We start from the raw sequence: 20,004 nt of genomic DNA on the forward strand, positions 1-20,004 counted from the left end.
TGCTGTAAGGCTTGGGGGCCTCAGAGAGCTGCCCCTGTGAGCCAAGGTAAGGCTGCAGATGGAAAGTCAGGTCATTAGTGAGGCCCAAGAGAAGTGTAACTATATCGCTGGACTTGTGTTAAGATTTATTGGTCCATTCCCACCACTTTTTACTTCTTCCACTTTCACCCCTGACAGCAGCCATCGGTTAGTGATCGTTTTCAGCTGAGAATGGCAGACTCAATCCACTCATGGCAGAACCGAGAGGAAAGTGGGATCTGTTACCCAGAGCCATCATCCCAGCCGCTTAGACAGAGAAATTGTTTTGCAGGGTTTTACACTGCCATTTCTGTTCACCCTTTAATGAATGCTTTATGTCCATAAATGAAGCAGAGATGGAAGAAGAGGTGAATAAGTGCTAACATAAATTGCAGTGGGTCAACCACAAATCCAGGCTTTCAAAAAAAAAAGTAGGTTTTTTTTGAAGTCTAGGTTAAGGTGCTTGCTGATTTCTAAAGTACTTCCTGGGTTTCATTAGTGTGCCAGATGCAGCAAAAATTGCTATTTCAAACCTTTATTTTGTAATTCTTGCATCAGGGTAGAAGGTCTCTTTTCAAAGAAAAGATAAAGATCAGAATATAATGCGGGCTTTTCACCATTATCCGTCTCTTATTGACTCACAGAGTCACATGCTAGGTAATGGATATTGAAATTGAAATAAGCAGGCTCTGAAAAGCTGTGGTTGACTTTTACTTTTAGCTTTTGGGCACACGCGTTTCTTTTTAGGTGTGATTCATATCTACGAGGAAAAATTGGCAAATGGTGGGAGAGATACTTTTCTTGCTCATATTGCATTTGTGTGAGTAACAACTGCATGGATTTAGCATCTATGCCCCAGGTATTTTCTGTTACCCTGAATCGTATCCCAGAGCCAGAATGATCATGGGGTCAGGCTAACCATCTTCCCACATGCTGTCTGTGCCATGTTGCTTTGCAGCTTGGCTTTGGATCTTTCCTTGGAATCATTGGATCAAACCTCGTGGAGAACAAACGGCAGATGGTAAGTTTTCATTGCTATAGAATCAAATTCTTCATCTGAAAAAGCTCAACATTTCTATGGATAAGTGACACATTTCTTAAGGTTGCCCAAATTGGGCCACAAAAGAAATAGCTACTTTGACTTTTCTCCTAAGCCTCCAGGGAACTTGTTTTAAAGTGACCCTGTGGTATGGGACTTGTTCTCTCTCACCCTCCCCGATGCTCCCTCAGTGGCCCAGCTAGTCTCCTTAAGTCACAGGGATGGAATAATCTGGATCTTGCCCTTTGCTTTTCTCCTCATTTGCAAAGGAGTGCACCAGTCTATCCAGTCAGGCCATTGTCCTCGCCTCACATGCCTTTGCAGAAGCAGCCCTGGCTCACTGGCGACCCTCACACCTTCCTCTCTGATGCATAATCTTGGGGAGTTTTCACAGAGGGTTCCTGCCTTTTAGGAGATTCCAATCTAGGGGACTTTAATTAACAGAACAAACATATTTAGGGCACAAGAACACAAAATTACAAAGCCAATCTCAAGTATTCCCATTACCCCTAGTTCAAAGCTAAGTATACAGTAAGGTTAAGGGGAAGGGTACACATATAACAGAAAATAAAACTCACAAAGTTCTATGTCCGAATGGGGACCCGCGAGGGCAGGCTGTTGTATTTTCCTGCCTCAGCCTGAGAAGGCTTCCTAGAGGGCAAGAGAAGAAGGTACAGACCGAATTGCAAGCATATTGCAGTTTTATAGGCTTGTAAATCAAGATGCCTGGTGAGTGGTCAGATGGTGCACTGATTAGGCTTCCCCTGTACAAGTCACTGTGGCATCTAGTCTGTGATAATGGGGTCTATTTAACAGCAACTTTAATCAGATAACGTAATAGCTCCAGGGACAGAGAACTCTAACCATATGTTCTCCCCCAGCAATGTGGGGAATCGTCCTCAGGAGAGTTCTAATAGTTCTCTTCTTCCATTTCATCTGGCTTCTCTCGCTGCCAGTTGTGTTTGCACTTTGGGCTTAAATTATTCAAAATAACAGGGGAGTTCTAATTGTAGAGCTGATCATAGTATAGCTAATAATGCCAATTTCATGACATCGTTCATCCATTATTTACCAATTCTCTGTAGTGCTGTGAAGTGAGATTTATGGGGCGAGGTTTCTGAACAACTCCCAAAGGAGATCAGTATTTCCTCCTAGTCCGTTGAGATGGGAGAACCTTAGGGTGGCCTTGACTTTGATTTCTTCCTTCTCCCTGGAGAGCAGCTTAATGCTATGCTATTACTCCTCCTTCCCCACACACACATCAAGGAGGGTGTTTTGACACAGGCAGATGGTGGGCTTAGGCAGTATCTATCCCTGCCCCTTGATACACCTTGAAACACCTTTCCCTACATTGGTTTGTCGTATCACCCTTGTAATGGAAGACAAATTAATAGGAAAATTTCTGTTACCTAACACAATCAGAGAATACGGCAGTCTGGTTCCAGCAAACATTTTTCTTACTTGAATTTTTTCATGTATACCACACAGAGTTGATCAATTTCAGAGACTTCAACCCTTGTAAAATGTCTTTGACATCTAAGCCATAATAAGTTGAGTGTTCTCTGGCTTCAGAATCATCCGTCCTTCATCATTGCCCACCATGAGGGGTTGGGAAGAACAGTGGACTAGGAGTTGGAGGGCACAGGCTCTTCCATAGACTGAATAGTGACCGTGGATACACCATTTCCCCTTTCTGAGCCTCCAATCCCATTGTAAATAAAATAGGGTGTTGGACTACATGATGTCAAAGGTCCAACATTATTCTGAGTCTGAAATTGGAAGAGCCATGCAGTCTAATTCCTCAGCCTCCTCTTCCTTGGGTGCTCACAGACTCACGGAGTGAATTTCTTAGCTTGCCCTGAAAATATAAGAAGTGCTTCAGTGGCCCCTTCTCTGCATCCCCCTCCCCCTGCTCCCACTCATGCTGCATGACTGAAAAGGGCATCCCCGCAGGATGGCAGGCCAGAGTTCTGCTTTGGCTGGCGGTCTCCTGGGGATGGCCTTGTCTCCCAGAAGCAGCGAGAGTGGAAGGCTAACAGACACTTTTGCTTTGTCCCCCCCACAGCTGGTGGCTTCCATCGTCTTTATTAGCTTTGGTGTGATTGCGGCCTTTTGTTGTGCCATAGTCGACGGGGTCTTTGCTGCCAGACACATTGTGAGTATTTTTAGTTCTGGGTTAAAGTAAAGGTGCAATACAATGAGGCTTCATCGAGTATGTGCTGGGTGTGTGCTGAGGGCTGTGAGGGGTACAGAAGAGGGAGAAGACAGGATCCTAGCCTCAAGGAGGTGATGTCAAGATGAGGACATCCCTGGACACACACAGGCATCTAGAGAAATTGGTGTAAGCTGGGTATGTAAACTGTAAGTGTCTGAGTGGTTTATCTTGGATCAGGGCAGGCTTCCCAGTGGTGAAGGCGCTGGAGCTAAGCCTTTGTTGACATGTGTGTGAGATTTGGGAAATGTCAAAGACAAGGGCTACAGGGCCAGGGGACTGGCTTGGAATTGGTGTTGGGAGTGAGGAAGTAGGGAGAGAGCCGCAGGAAGCCACATGACTTCCCAAGAGCCTCGGAGGTGGCAGTAGCTGCCCCCCACCCCAGCCGCTTCCTCCAACAGTGACAAGAGCAGACCATGAGGACAGACAATTTTTCTAAGATACTTGAACTTCGCTGTCTTTGTGGTTGGGTAAGAGTGATGTGATTGGGGTCTGCAGAAAGCCCCAGGGCCAGAAGTCTCCAAAACAAGCCCAGTCCTGGAGTTAAGGGGCCAAATGCTTCCTATTCTGGAGAAGCTATGCCTCGAGTAAGGCTGCTTTACTCCTGAAACCCAAACCTGTGCTCCTTCTTGGGGAAGCCTGGGATTCGGGTCCTTCCCCCGGGACTCTCTGCAGGAGCCCTCACCCCTTGGTCGGCACTTTCCGTCTCTTATGATTCCAGACATCTGCCTAGGGCTGCCTTCTCCATTGGGCTCAGTAGACACAGTGCCTACGACCCACGGACTTTCAGGGTCCCAGAAAAATATGATAATTTTTTTCAAATCAGAAGAAAAATGGTGAACTTTTCGGTTGAAAAAAAAGTTTTCACACATAATATAAATTTATTTGTCTTTATACCAATGCAGTCATAAGATATAATTAAAATAAACAAAATGTATCATTTTCAATATTTTTAATGGAGGAAGGGGTCTACAAAAGGCAAACGCCCCAGGGAGGTCATAGTGTAGCCCTGATCTAGCCCAGAAACCCAAATCAAGAGCGAGCCAAACAACTTACTGAGCCCCCACAGCAAACTCAAATACTCATTTTTTCCTCTCAACTGAACCAGCGTTGAAAATGAAAACATCCTATGAACTAGTTGGAATTATATACTTTTTAAAACAATTGAATTAGAGCAAAATTTTATTATCAGAATATTCTGTGGATCAATGATATTTTATTCCATTTCAGTCGTTGGCTAACAGTGCAGGTCATCCAGAGGGAGTGTCCTGGGTATGGTTGGATCTGGGGAAGGTTGATTGGCTACATGATTATTTCAATCCCAGCTTGTTCTTAGACTCTCCTCCCAGACATAAGAGTCGGTCCCTCATTTGCTGAGATTAGTGGAATTCATATGGTCAGTGCTGGCATGGCAGGAGAGAATTTCTGGGCAGGGGGAGAACTATGGGGTGGGAGAGAGAGACATTTTGCCCAGTTTTCTTTGGGGGCCAGGACTATGTCGGCCCCTATATCAGACCCATCCCTTTTGATTTTAGCTGAGAACAGCCATCTTTCTCTTCACCTTTTTCTTTTTAAAAAGGCAAATGACACACAGGAACTTGTAACATCCACTCTCCTACCACCCTAACATAGCAATTCTATTGCATATGCAATTTTTGCATATTACCCTCTAAGTATATACTTATTTTTGTAGCATGCTTGCAGTCAGTCATAGTATTGAATATGTGGGCTATTTTGTTTCAACAGGCGCCATCTTAATAACAATAATTCCTTGTTTTTGTGTAGTGAATTTAGTGTTTCCATGTGCCTTGACATCTATTATCTCATTTGAGACCCACAGCAATCCTGTGAGATATGTAGGGCAGGCGTTATTATCCCCATTTGACAAGCACTCTTCACTCTGAGGCAGCCTCCATGGCAACATAGGCCTAGTGACCAGGAAGCCTGCAGTAGATTTTCATGGCATCATGAGCTAAAATGGCAACCTCCTTTTCCTTCCTCCTCCCCCTCTATTTTTTTAAACATCTTTATTGAGATATGGTTCACATCCCATATAATTTGCCCATCTGCAGTATATAATTCAGTGGCTTTTAGTACATTCACAGGTATGTGCAAACTATCACATCAATTCTAGAAGATTTTCATCATCCCCCAAACAACCCCATACTCTTTAGTTATCACCTCCCTATTCCCCCTGCTCCTCTAAGTCCTAGGCAACCACCAATCTACTTTCTTTCTCTGTAGATTTCCCTATATTAATTAACATTTCCTGTTAATGGCATCATATAATATGTGGTCTTTTGCAACCTGACTTCTTTTACTTAGTATAATATTTTGCAGATTCATACATATTGTAGCATGTATCAGTGCTTCCTTTCTCTTTATGGCCTAATAGTATTCCATTGTATGGATATACCACGTTTTGGTTATCCATTCATGAATTGATGGACATTTGGGTTGTTTCCACCTTTTGGCTGTTATGAATAATGGTGCTGTAAACAGTTGTGTACAAGTTTCTACAGGGACATATGTTTTCATTTGCTTTGAGTATATACCCATGATTGAAAGTACTGGGTTATATGGTAACTATGTTTAACCTTTTGATAAGCTGCCAATTTTCCAAAGTGGCTGTACCATTTTACATTTGCAGTGAAAGTGTATGAGTGTGACAGTCTCTCCACATCCTTGCCAACTCCCATTATTTTTTTTCAGAAGTTTATTTATTTATTTATTTGGCTATGCTGGGTCTTAGTTGTGGCACGCAGGATCTTTGTTGCAGCATGCAGGATCTTTGTTGCAGCGTGTGGGACCTACTTCCCTGACCAGGGATCGAACCTGGGCCCCCTGCAATGGGAGCACAGTCTTACCCACTGGACCACCAGGGAAGTCCTGCCGACTCCCATTGTTATCCGACTTTTAAATTCTAGCCAACCTAGTCGGTATGAAGTGGTTTCTCATTGTGCTTTTGATATGTATTTCCCTGACTCCTGAACTCCTAAAGGTTTTGATCATTGGCCTCAGTCAAAGGCAATGGGAGAAAAATCCAAATTATATTTACTGGAAATTTCTTCCAGCCTCTGACTCTAGGCCCTCTGTACCTCCCACCTGCAGAAGAGCATTTGATTTAGGGGTTTGGGGGTAAGGCTGGATGACTCTTTGAGAAAACTTTTTTGCCTACACTGTACCAGTCCTAAGACATCTGCCAGTCCTCACTGGTACCCAAACAGTTGGGTTTTATATATATATATATATAAATTTATTTATTTATTTATTGGCTGCACTGGGTCTTTGGTGCTGCACACGGGCTTTTTCTAGTTGTGGTAAGCAGGGGCTACTCCTTGTTGCAGTGCGTGGGCTTCTTATTGTGGTGGCTTCTTTTGTTGTGGAGCACAGGCTCTAGGCACACAGGCTTCAGCAGTTGTGGCACGCAGGCTCAGTAGTTGTGGCACACAGGCTTAGTTGCTCCTTGGCACGTGGGATCTTCCTGGACCAGGGCTGGAACCTGTGTCCCCTGCATTGGCAGGCGGATTCTTAACCATTGCGCCACCAGGGAAGTCCCACCCAGACAGTTTTGAGGAAGGAGTCATTATTAATCTATGGTGATGTTTGTTGGCCAGTTTAAATGAAAGGCACATTTGGACCCTAGCACCACTTGGGTGGGTTAGAGCCAGCCTTTCTTGTTGTGGAGCCCCTTTAACCTCACGGTGCCCTGTCCATCAGCTTGGGAGCATATGAGCTTCCCCTCAAGACCTGCCTTTTGACACACCCCTCTAAATGTGTCTCGTTCCTTCTCTCTCTTGTCTCCAATTTCCTTCCTTTCCCCTCCTCGAATGTAGCCATTAACTAGCTGGGAAAGTCACTTTACCTCCTCATGCCACAGTTTCTCCTCTTCCACATGGATGTGATAGTAACCTGGTTGCCTCTCAGGGTTAACATGATAACGGTATGAAATAATGGGTGTGAACATGCCCTGAGGGGGCCTGGCCCAGAGCACACTGACACTCAGTACAAAGAAGTCTCGTGGCCAGCCCTCCACTCCGGAGTTGTTAGCCCTTCAGATGTAAAAGGCTGCCGAGCCAGCTGAATGACCTTTTCTTACCTCCCAATCATGTGGGCTTGTTCCTCCCCTGGGGCTTCAGTGCAGAAGAGCAGCCAGAGGCAGTACATGGGCCACCATCACACAAATGTCTGTCTTTATTCAGGCAGTTGGTGGCTGAATGCTCTTGGCAGAACCAGGAGGTCAGGAGGGCTACGACCAGCACATCAAGCCCCCCTTCTGCAGGATGATAATGACTTCTGCCATTGCCCAAACGCAGAAAATAAACCCTGCCGGCGTTGACCACGAGAGCCCTCATTCCTTTCCACCCTGACTCCAGACTGAGCCCACAGGGCAGTGTATTTTCAGAACACGGAGCAGTCAGGACATTCATGTAGAAGCAGCTGATGGAAGGTCCTAGGTCCTTGATGGGGCGGCAGGCAGGAAGGGAGGCAGGAGGCACTTGGGTGTCAGATACAGGAGAGGCTCAATCATGTGTGGGGAAAAGCAGCTGCCAGGATTATTGGAAATGGCAAGAAAAGTGGGTTCAGGGGGGAGGGGGCAATAGATAAACACTCTCTGCCAGGGTGCTTTGGCCAAGTTCCAAAGGTCAGTTTGCATAAACTGCTTGTCCTGTGCTAACCTGCTTTTGGTTGAAGCCCCCTACCACTCAGGGGATGTTTAGTGTCCCCCTGAAAGTGGGCAGCATCCCCTGCTTGACAACTTCCAGGCAGCCCTGGATTGCGTCTATCCCTTCTACCCCAGCCCCCCTGCCTGAAAGCTCCCTCACCAGGAAGCTGGCCAAGCCAGCAGGGTTAGTCAACTGTCCTTGAGCCCCATGTTAGTTTTCTGGGCTTTAGCAGTATTTTTGGAGTTCACTGTCTTTATCTAATCTGTGTAGTTGAGTGAAAATGGCTCATAGTTCAGTTGAGTTAAAATCTACAGCAGGCTCTGTGGCTGCCCATCCCCCTGGGGTTTGCTTCCTGAGCTCGTGGCAGCGACAGCAGGGAGTACGTGTCAGCCAGCCCTGGTCCTGTCCCCAGGTGATAATGAGTCCTCATTGTTGGAGCCGGCTTCCCTCCCTCCATTTGGGAGTGTGATGTTGCAATAACCTGGAGTTTTGACTCTTGTTCACTGGGGACTCTTTGCAAAGAGACAAAGACTAGAAATAAAAGAAAACCAGAGAGGAAATTTCAAGAAACCCATTTCTCAATCAATTTCCTAATTTCTCATTAACCAAGTGGCCCAATAGGAAGCAGTTATTAGAACATTTTTATCTGATCCTCACGTTCTCAGGTTCCCTAGATGGGCAACTTTCAGAAATTAACCCAACCCACTGCCTGCTCTGGGGTGTGTGTGTTGTGTGCATGTATTCAAATCTTTTATTACCAATCAGGGCACTTGCTACTTTATTTTCCAAAGCCAGAACCCATTTGGTTTGGTGTTTCCCTTTCCAGGATCTGAAACCACTGTATGCTAACCGATGCCACTATGTTCCCAAGACATCCCAGAAGGAAGCTGAGGAGGTAAGAGCCAGAATGAGGCTGCACGCCTGACCTTTGGGGAAAGTCTCCTGTTCCACCTGGAACCCCCTTTCTTTTACTCTTTTTCCCCAGGCCTACAGCTTGCTGCAAGATTTCTTTAGTTGATTTGTTCAGTGGGTCAGAGCACGGTGCTAATGGGGCCATGGTCATAGGTTAGAGCCTCATGAAGCCTAATCAGATTTACTTTGTTCTGTGGCCACAGGCTGCCCCTCTGACCCCTGCAGGCAGCCTCTCAGTGTGTGGCTTTGATCCTGAGAGGGACAGATGAGAGTACAGAGGCCACAGGGCAGGTCCTTCCCCCATGTCTGTGGATGATGGTTCAGCTGCCTGGATTTGATGTCCAGCTGGAAGGAAAGCGGGAGCCCCACCAAGGCACCAGGCCTAGTCTGGGGAGGCAGCACCTGAGTCCCACACTCAGGAGGGGTCAGGAATCCAAATGAGGGTCATTGAGAAGCCTGGTCTACTTTGAGGCTCTGTGGAAGCCTAGATTGTCAGCCTGACCCCTCTCGTGACAACCCCAGAGGCCAGTCTGATGATGCTTGAGTGGACATTGCCCTGAAGGCTGTCCTCGGGCTCCTTGTCACCTCACGCAGAACCAGAGGCAGTGGGCGGTGATAAAGCTCGGCTCCAGTTCATTTTTGAAGAGCTTTCATTTCAGCTCACAATCACCCCTCCCTAACCCAGAGAGCCCTTTAATATGGAACTCTACAGTGTGCTTCTAGCAACCTCGACCACTTGGTTCTCTATTAACCTTAAATTGAAAGTCAACCCCCTGCCCCTGAGAATAGTTAGAAAAATGGTAAACTTGCAATTGATAGAAAAGGTGGCAAGTGGATGTAAAATGGCGGCTGCGTTGCACAACTTCAGGGGAAGCCGTTCTCCCTAAAATACAGACTGAATGGTGCCCTTGGAGTCAGGAAAGCAATGGCCCTGCCCCCAAAGCATCAGGGCAAGGACTTGCATGATGGCTCTGCCCTCCACTTGCCCCATTTTCCTCACCCAATTACCAATTTACCATTTTCCTAACTCTTTTCGGGTTAGAAGGGAGGAGTAGAAATGTGTATGTGTGAACAGCTTATCAGAAAGGCATGAGCTTTTGGATGAAGGCCCCTACATAGATAAAAGTACCCGTTTACCACCAATATTCTCTATAACACAGCAAAACAAATTTATATGCACTTTGTTGCATCTGTATTGGGGAGGGGCGGGGAGAGCCTGGAAGATTTCTCACAAACAAGAGATGGTAAATAGAAGTTAATTTTTACTTTTTTTTTTTTGCACACTCAAGAGGTATAAAATGTCATTGCTATTCTCTTAATTTCGTCGTGATCCCATTCTTGTGTTAACTTGGTGACTATAAAAATATTAATAATGACTTCCATAGATTCACTTGTAACCCTGGTCCCCCTAACCCTATTTTTCCTATATAAGGTCATAAGTTCCTCAACCAAAAATTCTCCTTCCGCGAGGGTTATGAGGAACCTTACCCAGGCAGCTCGAGAGGTACTATTGTACTTCAGAGTGCATGTGACAGCCCCTCTGTCTTCCTTTCCACCTGGTCCCCTTTACCCCTGTACCCTGATTTCCCTTCCCTCATATCCTCACTTCCTACCATCCATTTGTTCTTCTGTTCGGCCTTCCATCTGTCCTTCCTCCTCTCCATCTCCACCCTTCAGGGATGGGGCCCTGAGGGCTGTGGCTGAGGCTGGACACGATCGCAGCTCCACAGTGACTTGCCTCAAGCACAAGTTCAGCCAGCCCCCTGCCCACCCCCATCCCGCCCGTGCGTTGGTGTGTTCATTTCACAGCCATCCTTACCGTCTCCATCAGTCACTAACTCTCATTGTCAATCCCAGAGGGTCCTGCCTCCCATCCAGTGCCAGCTCATGTCCTCACTGTTGTGTGTCCACAGGTGAACTGCCCTCATCTCAGCCGTGGATTCTGCACACCTCGCATCCGGGGCAACACCTGCTTCTGCTGTGACCTCTACAACTGTGGCAAGTGAGTGTCGAGCCCCTGATGGTTTGGCCACAGTGGGCATGAGCAGGGCTAGGGTGGGGGAAGGGCACACGGTAGGCATCAGAGAAGACATTGGTCTGTCAATGGATTTCAGCTGACATGCGCTACATGCCTTCTCTGTGCCAGGCATCATGCTAAGTGCTGTCAAATATCTGATCTCATTTAATTCTTACCTATGGTGTATGTAGAATTACTATCCCCATTTTACAGATGATAAGACCGAGGCTCAGAGGAAAGAGACAACTAGTCCAACGTCGCACAGAATTTGAAAATGGTAGAGGCAGGGTTCACACCCAGTTCTAAATCCAAGTTCGACAACATTCAACAGATAGTTATTGAGCATTTTCTGTGTGCCTAGCCCTGTTCTAGACACTAGAGATTCAGCAGCAAACAAAACAAAATTCCTTGCTCTCCTGGAACTTAGATTTTATTAGGGAAGATGGTCAATAAACACATGAATATAGAACATACCGAGTGTTGATCAGAGCTCTGAAAAAAAAAATGAAGCAGGAGAGGTAGGTCGATAGTGACAAAGTGGGGAGTGTGGGTGCCTTGTTAGATAAAAGGAGCCAGGGAAGGGCTCTTTGAGGAGGTGAAATTTGCCAAGAGACCTGAATGATGTGAGAGGGCAAACTGAGTAGATACGTGGGAAAAGAGTATCTCAAGCAGAGGGAACAGCAAGTGCAAAGGCCCTGAGGCAGGAGCAGGCTTGGTGCTAGTTCTGCTACAACCACTATGGCGCTCTGCCCTTCACTTGTTTAAAACATCATTTATTCTCTTTCAAGGCACATTTAGGTGCCAGGGATACAGAAGGTCCTGCTGAGTAGCTCGAAGACTAGCAGGGATGACAGACCTGTGAGCCATTGATTGCAATCTAGTGTGAGAAGTGCAGTGGGGATCCGGGGATGTACTGGAGACCCTCTCAACGCAAATGACTAGAAGTTAGAGTTCCTGGGAGTGGTGGTGGTGGGGCATGTCAAGGAGGAGGGGATGTGGGAGCTGAGACTTAAAGGATAAGGAGGGAGTTAGGAAACAAACCTAAATGGGGTGGAGATGGGAGGGTCTTCCCAGCAGTTGTGGGGGTGGGGGTGGTTATACAAGGCATAGGAGGTGAAGGCAGAGCACTAGTCACAAATCAGAACATGGAGGTCTCATAAGCAATTGGGAGCCACTGAAGGGTATAGCGTGGAAGATGGATTTGAGTGGTTAGAGACTGGAGGCAGTTAGGGGGCCACTGCAGGAGTCCAGGCCAAAGGGAATGGAGCCTAGATTAAGTTGGTTTGGGGATGGTAGAAAGCAGGGAATACTTTTAAGAGCAATTTAGAAGGTGGAATGCGTGAGCAGGCAATGCAGAGCATAAGTAAATGGCCCTGTATGCGGGGTGTGTCAGCCAGTGCCTGCCATGCACGTGTTTTCTTCCAGCTCTCGGTGCAGGGGTGCTGTGGAGGGGGAAGGAGGAAGGGAGGAGTTGGCAGAAGGGGCCTGGATGGAGCTAGATCCAGAGGGGTCAGATGGATATAGCCCTCCTCACTCACACTCCCTACTCATGGTTTTGGGGGACCAGTTTCTCTGGTTTGAGGATTAAGACCTGACAGACCAGGAGGCAGAGGCGGGGTTGAGGGGGAGAAGCGGGACTCACACCAGCCCTTTTACTTTCTTTGCTAGCACTGGTCTCATTTCGTTAAAAGGTTTGGCAGTGGAGGAAGAGAAACTTAAAGACTCAAATGAGGTTTGGGGATTATCTGGGAGGTTCAATTATTCATGTTGTAATAATAACTAACACTTGTAAAGGACTTCCCTCCTTAGCAGTGATGGAGAGCTGGCTATAATTGTACTTCCTGAGCCGATCCTTCCAAAAATGATCAAAGGAATGTAAAATAGGTCCTAGTGGAATTGGGGTTACTTTGCTATCTTTCCTCCCCTTATCCATCTCCCTCCGCCTGCTCAGTCCTCCCCTCTGTTTTTACCTCCTCCCTCCTCTTGAAACCCTGTCCTCTGGCCAGCTCTCCTTTCCCATTTCAAGACCCCAGGAGGAGAGAGGAGGTCCACTGAGAGGGCTGAGCAATGATTCCTTGCAGGCACACCTTTCTCTCTGCAATTAGGTGTGTTTCTGAAAAAGGTCCGAATAAACTAAATACTACTTTAAATTCCATTTAGGCGAGCCCTTAGGTGAATTTTTTTTAAAGTGGAGACTCGAACCCAATTTATCTTCCTGTCAATCTGAACTTCACAATAACTGACTTTCTTAAAGCAAGTTATGCCAGGATTGTCTTCAAGGCCCTAAAGGAATTTTATGAGGAGCTCTGCTAAACTCTGGGCTCCCTAAAGGCAGAGAACATGACTTCATCTTATCTGTATCCTCAGGCCCCAGCACAGGACTGGGTTTGAATAAAAGACCTGATGACAAGGGAGTTACATGTGTTGAAAAGGATCAAAAAGAGGGACACCCTTTTCCCCAGGAAAATAAACTATCGGACCAAACAACTAAGAGGGCTCATGGGGACACTGCCCCTAAACACCTTTGAGTTGGAAATGCTGTGCACCTACCTGATGCCTGGGGACCAGCCGCAGGCTGTGATTGAGGCCTTGCCCAGGTCTGCAGCGTTGAGGTTCCAAGGGCAAAGCCACTAGAAAAGCACTTACTGAGCTTTTCATCAGGAAACAGTCCCGCGTGGTCAGAAACCAAGGCCACGAGACTTAAAAGGTGAGGATCCTACAATAGAAGGAAAAGATTTTCCTTGACCCAAGGCTTTTTCCAGCCAGCTCGAAGGAGATCTAACCTCCAGGCCTAAATATAGCTAGCTGCAAGCATTCTGAGGCTCAGAGACTTCAATTTTGCCGAATGCGTATTTGTTTTCCTCACACGAAGCCTATTTTTAATCAATTGCCAGCTCCTCTAGTCCATTTCCTGGAAAGGAGGCCAAGAGAAAAAAAATGGGAACAAAAACATCAGGCAGTCATTTGCACAGTGCTATGGAAACAGAGTTTCTACTGTCCCCTTGAAGCCACAGACCTTCTTTGACGTCAGGGGCAGTGAGGTTTTAATACCAAACATAGATGATTCCATTTCACCCTGTGCAGGAAGGTGGTGTCTCTAGGACGCAGCTCCTCAGCAGCTGCCTTTCAGCCTTCACTCAGCTTTGGAGAGGTCAAGTCAATAGCACTGGTTTTCGGTGTGTAACCTAAAGGAAGCGAAAGGATATGGGGGAGGTTTGTGAACTGCTGCAGCTGGTAATAAATAAAATGAAAGATGATAGCTCACTGTCATCCATTCTGCCCTTTGCCAAACTTTTATTGAGCTCCTACTATGTGCTAGGGAATGTTCTAGACGAACAGGTATCCTTAAAATGACATTTTGCCCTTAAGGAACTCAATTTACCAGGGGGATTATGGGGAGGGGGTTTAGACCAACACACAGAATACATGCAGTGAGAGAAAGATGCACAGAAGCTGCCCATAGCTGCTGCCTGTCCACCAAGAGTTGGTGAATAGTTCCAGGCCCTTATCAAAGAGCAGAAGGATGCCCTTCGGCTTTATCCAAGATCAATTGCCTCCTACTTTGTTGAATGGAGACTGAAACACAGATAGGTTATCTGTTTCTCTAGGCAAACCTAGCAAGTTGGGAGAGAAGGGGTGAAGGCCCACATTGGGTAATTAGTCTTATGATCAATGCAATGATCCATCTTTGAACTCAATTACTCATTCACCGAGTGTCTGTTGATGACCCATAACGTTTCTACCACTGAGCTAGGAGGCAGTGAGGGAGACACAAAGGAAGTGTAAGAGATGACCTTGCCCTCCAGAGGTTAGAATGTACACGAAGTCATCATGTCCACCTTGGCCTTGGTTGTAGCTTCAGCACCCGGCACAGTACTCAGCACTGGCTAGGTTCTCAGTAAACATCGGATCAAACGAATAGCTGAATTATTGACATATGCAAAGTGCCAAGCTAAGAAGAACAGACTGACGCTGTGGGAGTCCAGGGAAAAAGCTAATGAATGGGCACTGGAGTCCTTGAAGAATGAGACATGTGTGTTGAAGCTTTGCACAGGGGGAAAGAGCAGGACATGCAGAGAACAGAAGGCAGTACCTCCCAGGCAGGGGGAGAAATCTGAGCAAAGGTCTGGAGTAGGTACCCAGCATGGCCAGTTTAGTGCTTCTGTGGATTCCAGCTTGGCTGGAATGTGGATTCCACTTTGGAGTCGGATTATGACAGACTGAGGAATTGGGGACACTTTTCCCTGAAGGTAATGGGGAGCCATGGAAGGGTTTTGATTAAATGAATGACTTAGTTTTACAAACATGTTAGGAAGCTCATCCAGGCAGTGGTGGGATCTGGCAGGAGGGCCCTGCAGTCACGGAGGCTTGAGGGTAGGAGCAGTGAGAATGCAAACAATGGAATTTCAGAGGAAGCTCTGCCTGGAAACTGAACCAAACGGAATCGTGAATCTCAGACAGAAACAAACCACATTAATTTGCTAAACCCTGAATCAGGTCTAGTATTAATGTTCTTTTGCTTCATGGTTCAGTAAAAAAACATTTTAGTAGCTGCTGAATCTGCTCAAACTGAAACCAAACATATTCTCTTCAATTATTGAATATTTTTAAATGAACTGCTAACCTAGCCCCATGTTGTGGTCTATGCCTTTAAAGCATCACTGCCTTTAAGAACACGTTTCAAAGGTTTGAACCATTTTGCCAGAGGCTGGCTCTTAAAAGGGAAAAAATACAGCTACAAGTTTTGGTGGGGGCTCTTATAATGTGCTACAGTACTGCTTTTGTGCATTCATTCATGAAATCCCCCAGGCTCAGAGAGGTTAAGAAAGTTGCTCAAGGTCAGACAGCAAATAAGTGACAGAGCCAGGGTTCAAATACAGTCTGATTCCAGAGTCCGCTCTGTTGTACCACCCATCTGTATGAGCTATCAGCCCACCCTCGGTGTTTTAGGATGTAAGCAAAGATAACTTGGGAGAAGTCAGATGCTGATTCTCAAGCCTCTCCTGTACCCCTACAACCTCACACTCGCCCTTACACACAGGCCTGCCCTTTTCAGGGGAGAGCACTTGTACAGCGGTGCTTTCTTGAGCAGTAAGTAATCTGCGTATCCTCCCTGCCCCATCCCAGGCCCGAGTACCATGCCAGCTAATAGGAGACACTCAGTGTATGCTTCCAGGTGGTGTCCAGCTATGTTCCTGAAAATCCTGAAATCCAGTTCAAATTATGATGAATCGAAATATCGTTAAAGTTCCACTATGGAAGCTTACTATTTAAAACAGCGGGTCTCAACTATCAATGAGCTCGTTAACACAGATTCCAGAGCCTCACCCCAAGAGATTCTGCCAGATTTAGTAGGACTGTGGCTGGGCCTTGGAATCTGCATGTTTAACCATCTCTTTCTCAAAGATGCATGCTCACACACAGAGACACTCACAGGCACACACAAATAACATCGTGACACAGGCAGGCACGTAGACACACAAAGACAGATGATTTTGACGCAGGCTGTGCTGTAATCACACTGATTTCAATTTCTTAGAGGAACACTGGTTTTAAAGAATTCTAAGATAATTCATCTGTAAAGTTTAAAAATCTTTTCTTATGTGAGTAATCTCTCCCTGATTCATTATGGAGGTTAACCTTTACTTTTTTTTTCTTTTTCATTTTCTGTGTTCTTATAGCAGGGGAGTTGCACATAACAACCATCCTGATGCCTGGGTGTTTGGTTCTAAGTTTAACTTTAAGAGTCACAGTGTTTAAGATTCATTATTTATTCCAGTGGCCAAGTTGTAAACTAGTTTGCAACATCCAGGAAGACAGGAACTTTCATTTAATTTAACAGGTGTTTATGTAGCACCAACTATGTGTCTAGCACAGCAGTGAACAAAACAAACCAAGTCCCTACCCTCATGGAGCTCACATTCAAGTTAGGGAGACAGACAGTAATGAAGCACATTAGTAAGGAGTAAGTGCTGCCAAGGAATTAGGGAAGCGAAATTAGCTAGTTTGGGTTGCCATAACAAAATACCATAGACTAGTTGGCTTGAACAACAACTCTTTATTTTCTCTTAATTCTGGAGGCTGGAAGTCTGAGATCAGGTGCCAGCATTGTCAGGTTCTGGTGAGGGCTCTCTTCCTGGCTTGCTGATGTCCACCTTCTTGTTGTGTCCTCATGTGGCCTTGCCTCAGTGTGTGCACACGTGTGGAGAGATCTCTCTTCATCTTTTTGTAAAGCTACCAATCGGATTAGGGCCCCACCCTTATGATCTCATCTAACCTTAAGTACCTCCTCAAAGCCCTTCTCCAAAAGCAGTCGTCTTGGGAGTTAGGGCTTCGATATATGAATTTTGGAGGGGAACACAATTAAATTCATAGTAAGTAGTGGGCTAGAGAGTGACCAGGCTGGGTGGAAGTGGGGTGTCTTTGCTCAGGAAAGGCCACTCTGAGGAGGTAATATTTAGATTTTGTGCAGGAACTCAGCTTTAGTACTTTATTGGAATGTTGTTTTTGTTTGTTGGTGTTTTGTTTTGAGAGAGAAAACACTGAAATCTTTGAAGCCTGAATTCAGATCCCAGCTCTCCTGCTTACGACTTCAGAAAGTTCCTAACCTGTGCTTCAGTTTCTTCATCTGTAAAATGGGAATGGTGGTAGTACTTAGCTCATACAACATTGTAAGGATTTGCAGCGCTGCCTAATAGAACTTTCTGCGATGATGGAAATGCTGTAATCTGCTCTGTCCAGTGCAGGAACCAGCCACTAGTGTCGCCCTTAAAAGTGAGGCTGCTGAGCACTTAACAGGTGTCTGGTGAGACTGAAGAACTGAATTTCTTACTTAACTTTAATAGCTGCCTGTTAACTAGGAGCCGCCATACTAGCACAGATGTAATGAACTCACGTCTGTAAAACGCCTAGCCCTGTGCCCGGCATACAGCAGGTGTCAGTAATTGTCATCTAGGATTAGCGTTAGCGATGGTAACAAGTGTTTCTCTGGCAGGTAGGAGGGGTTTTGCGGGGATAAACAACAATCACACTTTGATTGATTATAGTGTGTTGCTCTCCGAGTGCATTCTTAGCAACGATGTCCCTTATGATAGCTCCCCACCTGCCCACCTGTCTTTTCACTGAGCTGCATGGTAGCCAAAGCACCCCCCACCCCGGGGGAGGGGGGGTCCAGCTCCCTGGGGACTGACTGGATGTGCTTCTCCCCATCCAGCCGGGTGGAGATCACCGGTGGCTACTACGAGTACATCGACGTGAGCAGCTGCCAGGATATCATCCACCTGTACCACCTGCTCTGGTCCGCCACCATCCTCAACATCGTCGGCCTATTCCTGGGCATCATCACTGCCGCTGTCCTGGGGGGCTTTAAGGACATGGTAAGGAAGGAAGCGACTTCCCATCCCACAGAGGCCCCTCCTCCTGTCAGGGCTGGGGTGCAGCTAGGCGGTTGGGGGCATTGGGGACCCACATTTCGAAGGGAGGAACAGAAACCATTGCTTCAAAAATGTAGCTGCCTTTGGGACTTACCTGGCAGTCCAGTGGTTAGGACTCTGCACTTCCACTGCAGGGGACCCGGGTTCGATCCCTGGTCAGGGAACTAAGATCCCACAAGCCACGCGCTGCACAGCCAAAAACAAACAAAAAAAAGGAAGCTGCCTTCAAACCTCTCAAGTTGAAGAAGCCAGGTAATGTCATCAGCCTGCAGACATTTCTTGTTAATGAGTTGCCTGTGTTTTTGAGGCACATTCTGGGGGCGGGTGGGGTTCATGCTGGTTATGTAAACATAGCCTTTCATTACCCCCTCCACCTCCCTCCCTCCACACACGCACACTTTTAGTAGAAGCCTTTTTGGGTAGTTTTTCCCTTAACAGACTTTGGGAGAGCTGGAAGGAAAGACATTTTTAGCTAAAGGTAAGAGTACTGCTGTCTCCCCCTCCCCAGGAATTTCCTCCTGGAGTTTCTCCAGAAAGAGCCTCAGGACTCAGTGAAGGCCCAGCCCTAGGCTAAGCTGCTTGTCAGCTCTTGTCCTCAACCTTAACCTCAATCTCAGTCTCTCCACATCGCCTGTGCTCCCTTCTCTGTATTTGTGTGAGTCTGTGAAGGCACCCCAGGACTCAGCACCGTAGATGCTCCATTATAGTGGGGTCCTTCCTTCTTTGGCTTTTAAAGCATTTCAAAACATTTATTTGCTTATTCAATGAACCTTGATCTCTTATTATGGAGATAATAGCTTTAGAGCAATGGTTCTGAACCTGGCTTCAGATTAGAATAGAATCACCTGAGGTCATCTCAAAAAACCCGGCTGCCTGGGCCGCTCCTCCAGAGATGCCAATTTAATTGGTCTAAATTGAAGCCCAGGTATCAATAACTTTTTTAAAAGCTCCCCCCCTCCGCCCCCCGCCCCAGAGACTCCAATCTGCAGCCATGGTTGAGTACAGCTGCTTTAAAGAAATGTCCCACCGCGTGTCTAGGGAATTATTTTGTGCCTAAAAAGGGTTTTCCTTTGACCCCAGAAATGAGGCAGATAACCCCTAGGCCCTTGGCTCTTTCTGTCCCATTTTGGGGTCGCTGAGGAACAGGAAGCCGAAAGGCAGTTTGTAGTTTGGCCCTGGGCTGTCAAAAGGATGAGTAATGGAAAGTGAAAGGTGGGGTAGGATCAGGGAAGAGAAAAAACTCTGCAGTTTTGGGCAACAAGTCCCCAGCAGAGCCGGGTTGACTAGAAGTATTGACTGTTCCTGCTGGGGACCCTACGGCAAGAGAAAGTCTTCCCTGCTCCTGCCCAGCCCATCTGTCTTTCTCTTTTTTCCTTCCCTCTCTCATACACTCATTTCTCATTCCCGCTTCCCTCCTCCCACTCGGGAAAGCCCAAGCATCAAGCATGGGGGAAGCATCAGGGTAGGGGGGCCCTTGGAGGGAGAAGCTGTCCTGTAAGTTTGGGCCTGACAGAGTTTTGGGGTGAGAAAGCTTCAGAAAAGCTGTTTCTGGGTTGGGCCTTCTTGGGAGAAAAGAATGCCCTTTGTTCTTGGAGACTTTCCCCAGGGGGCAAGTGAAAGCGGAGGCCTTGTGTAGAATCTGAGCCACTCTAGCTGGAAGGAAAGCTTCCGGTTGGGGTTGGCGAGTTGAGATGGGACACCAGGAT

General features: G+C 46.6%; 1 protein-coding gene across 2 annotated transcripts in view; it reads left to right on the forward strand.

Annotated features, from left to right (window-relative positions):
• The window catches only part of TMEM255A (transmembrane protein 255A), a 45,827-nt gene that overhangs the window by 14,147 nt on the left and 11,676 nt on the right, over window positions 1-20,004 (forward strand). The window contains exons 3-8 of one of the 2 annotated variants that reach the window (XM_057718573.1): window positions 977-1,039; window positions 3,123-3,212; window positions 8,763-8,831; window positions 10,281-10,352; window positions 10,762-10,850; window positions 18,079-18,241. In XM_057718573.1, the coding sequence (XP_057574556.1) occupies window positions 977-1,039; window positions 3,123-3,212; window positions 8,763-8,831; window positions 10,281-10,352; window positions 10,762-10,850; window positions 18,079-18,241 (546 nt within the window). The remainder of the gene's footprint in view (window positions 1-976; window positions 1,040-3,122; window positions 3,213-8,762; window positions 8,832-10,280; window positions 10,353-10,761; window positions 10,851-18,078; window positions 18,242-20,004) is intronic. The other variant, XM_057718572.1, reaches the window with a different exon arrangement.

This window comes from Hippopotamus amphibius, chromosome X (genome assembly GCF_030028045.1).
Source record: "Hippopotamus amphibius kiboko isolate mHipAmp2 chromosome X, mHipAmp2.hap2, whole genome shotgun sequence".
Lineage (NCBI taxonomy): Eukaryota > Metazoa > Chordata > Mammalia > Artiodactyla > Hippopotamidae > Hippopotamus > Hippopotamus amphibius.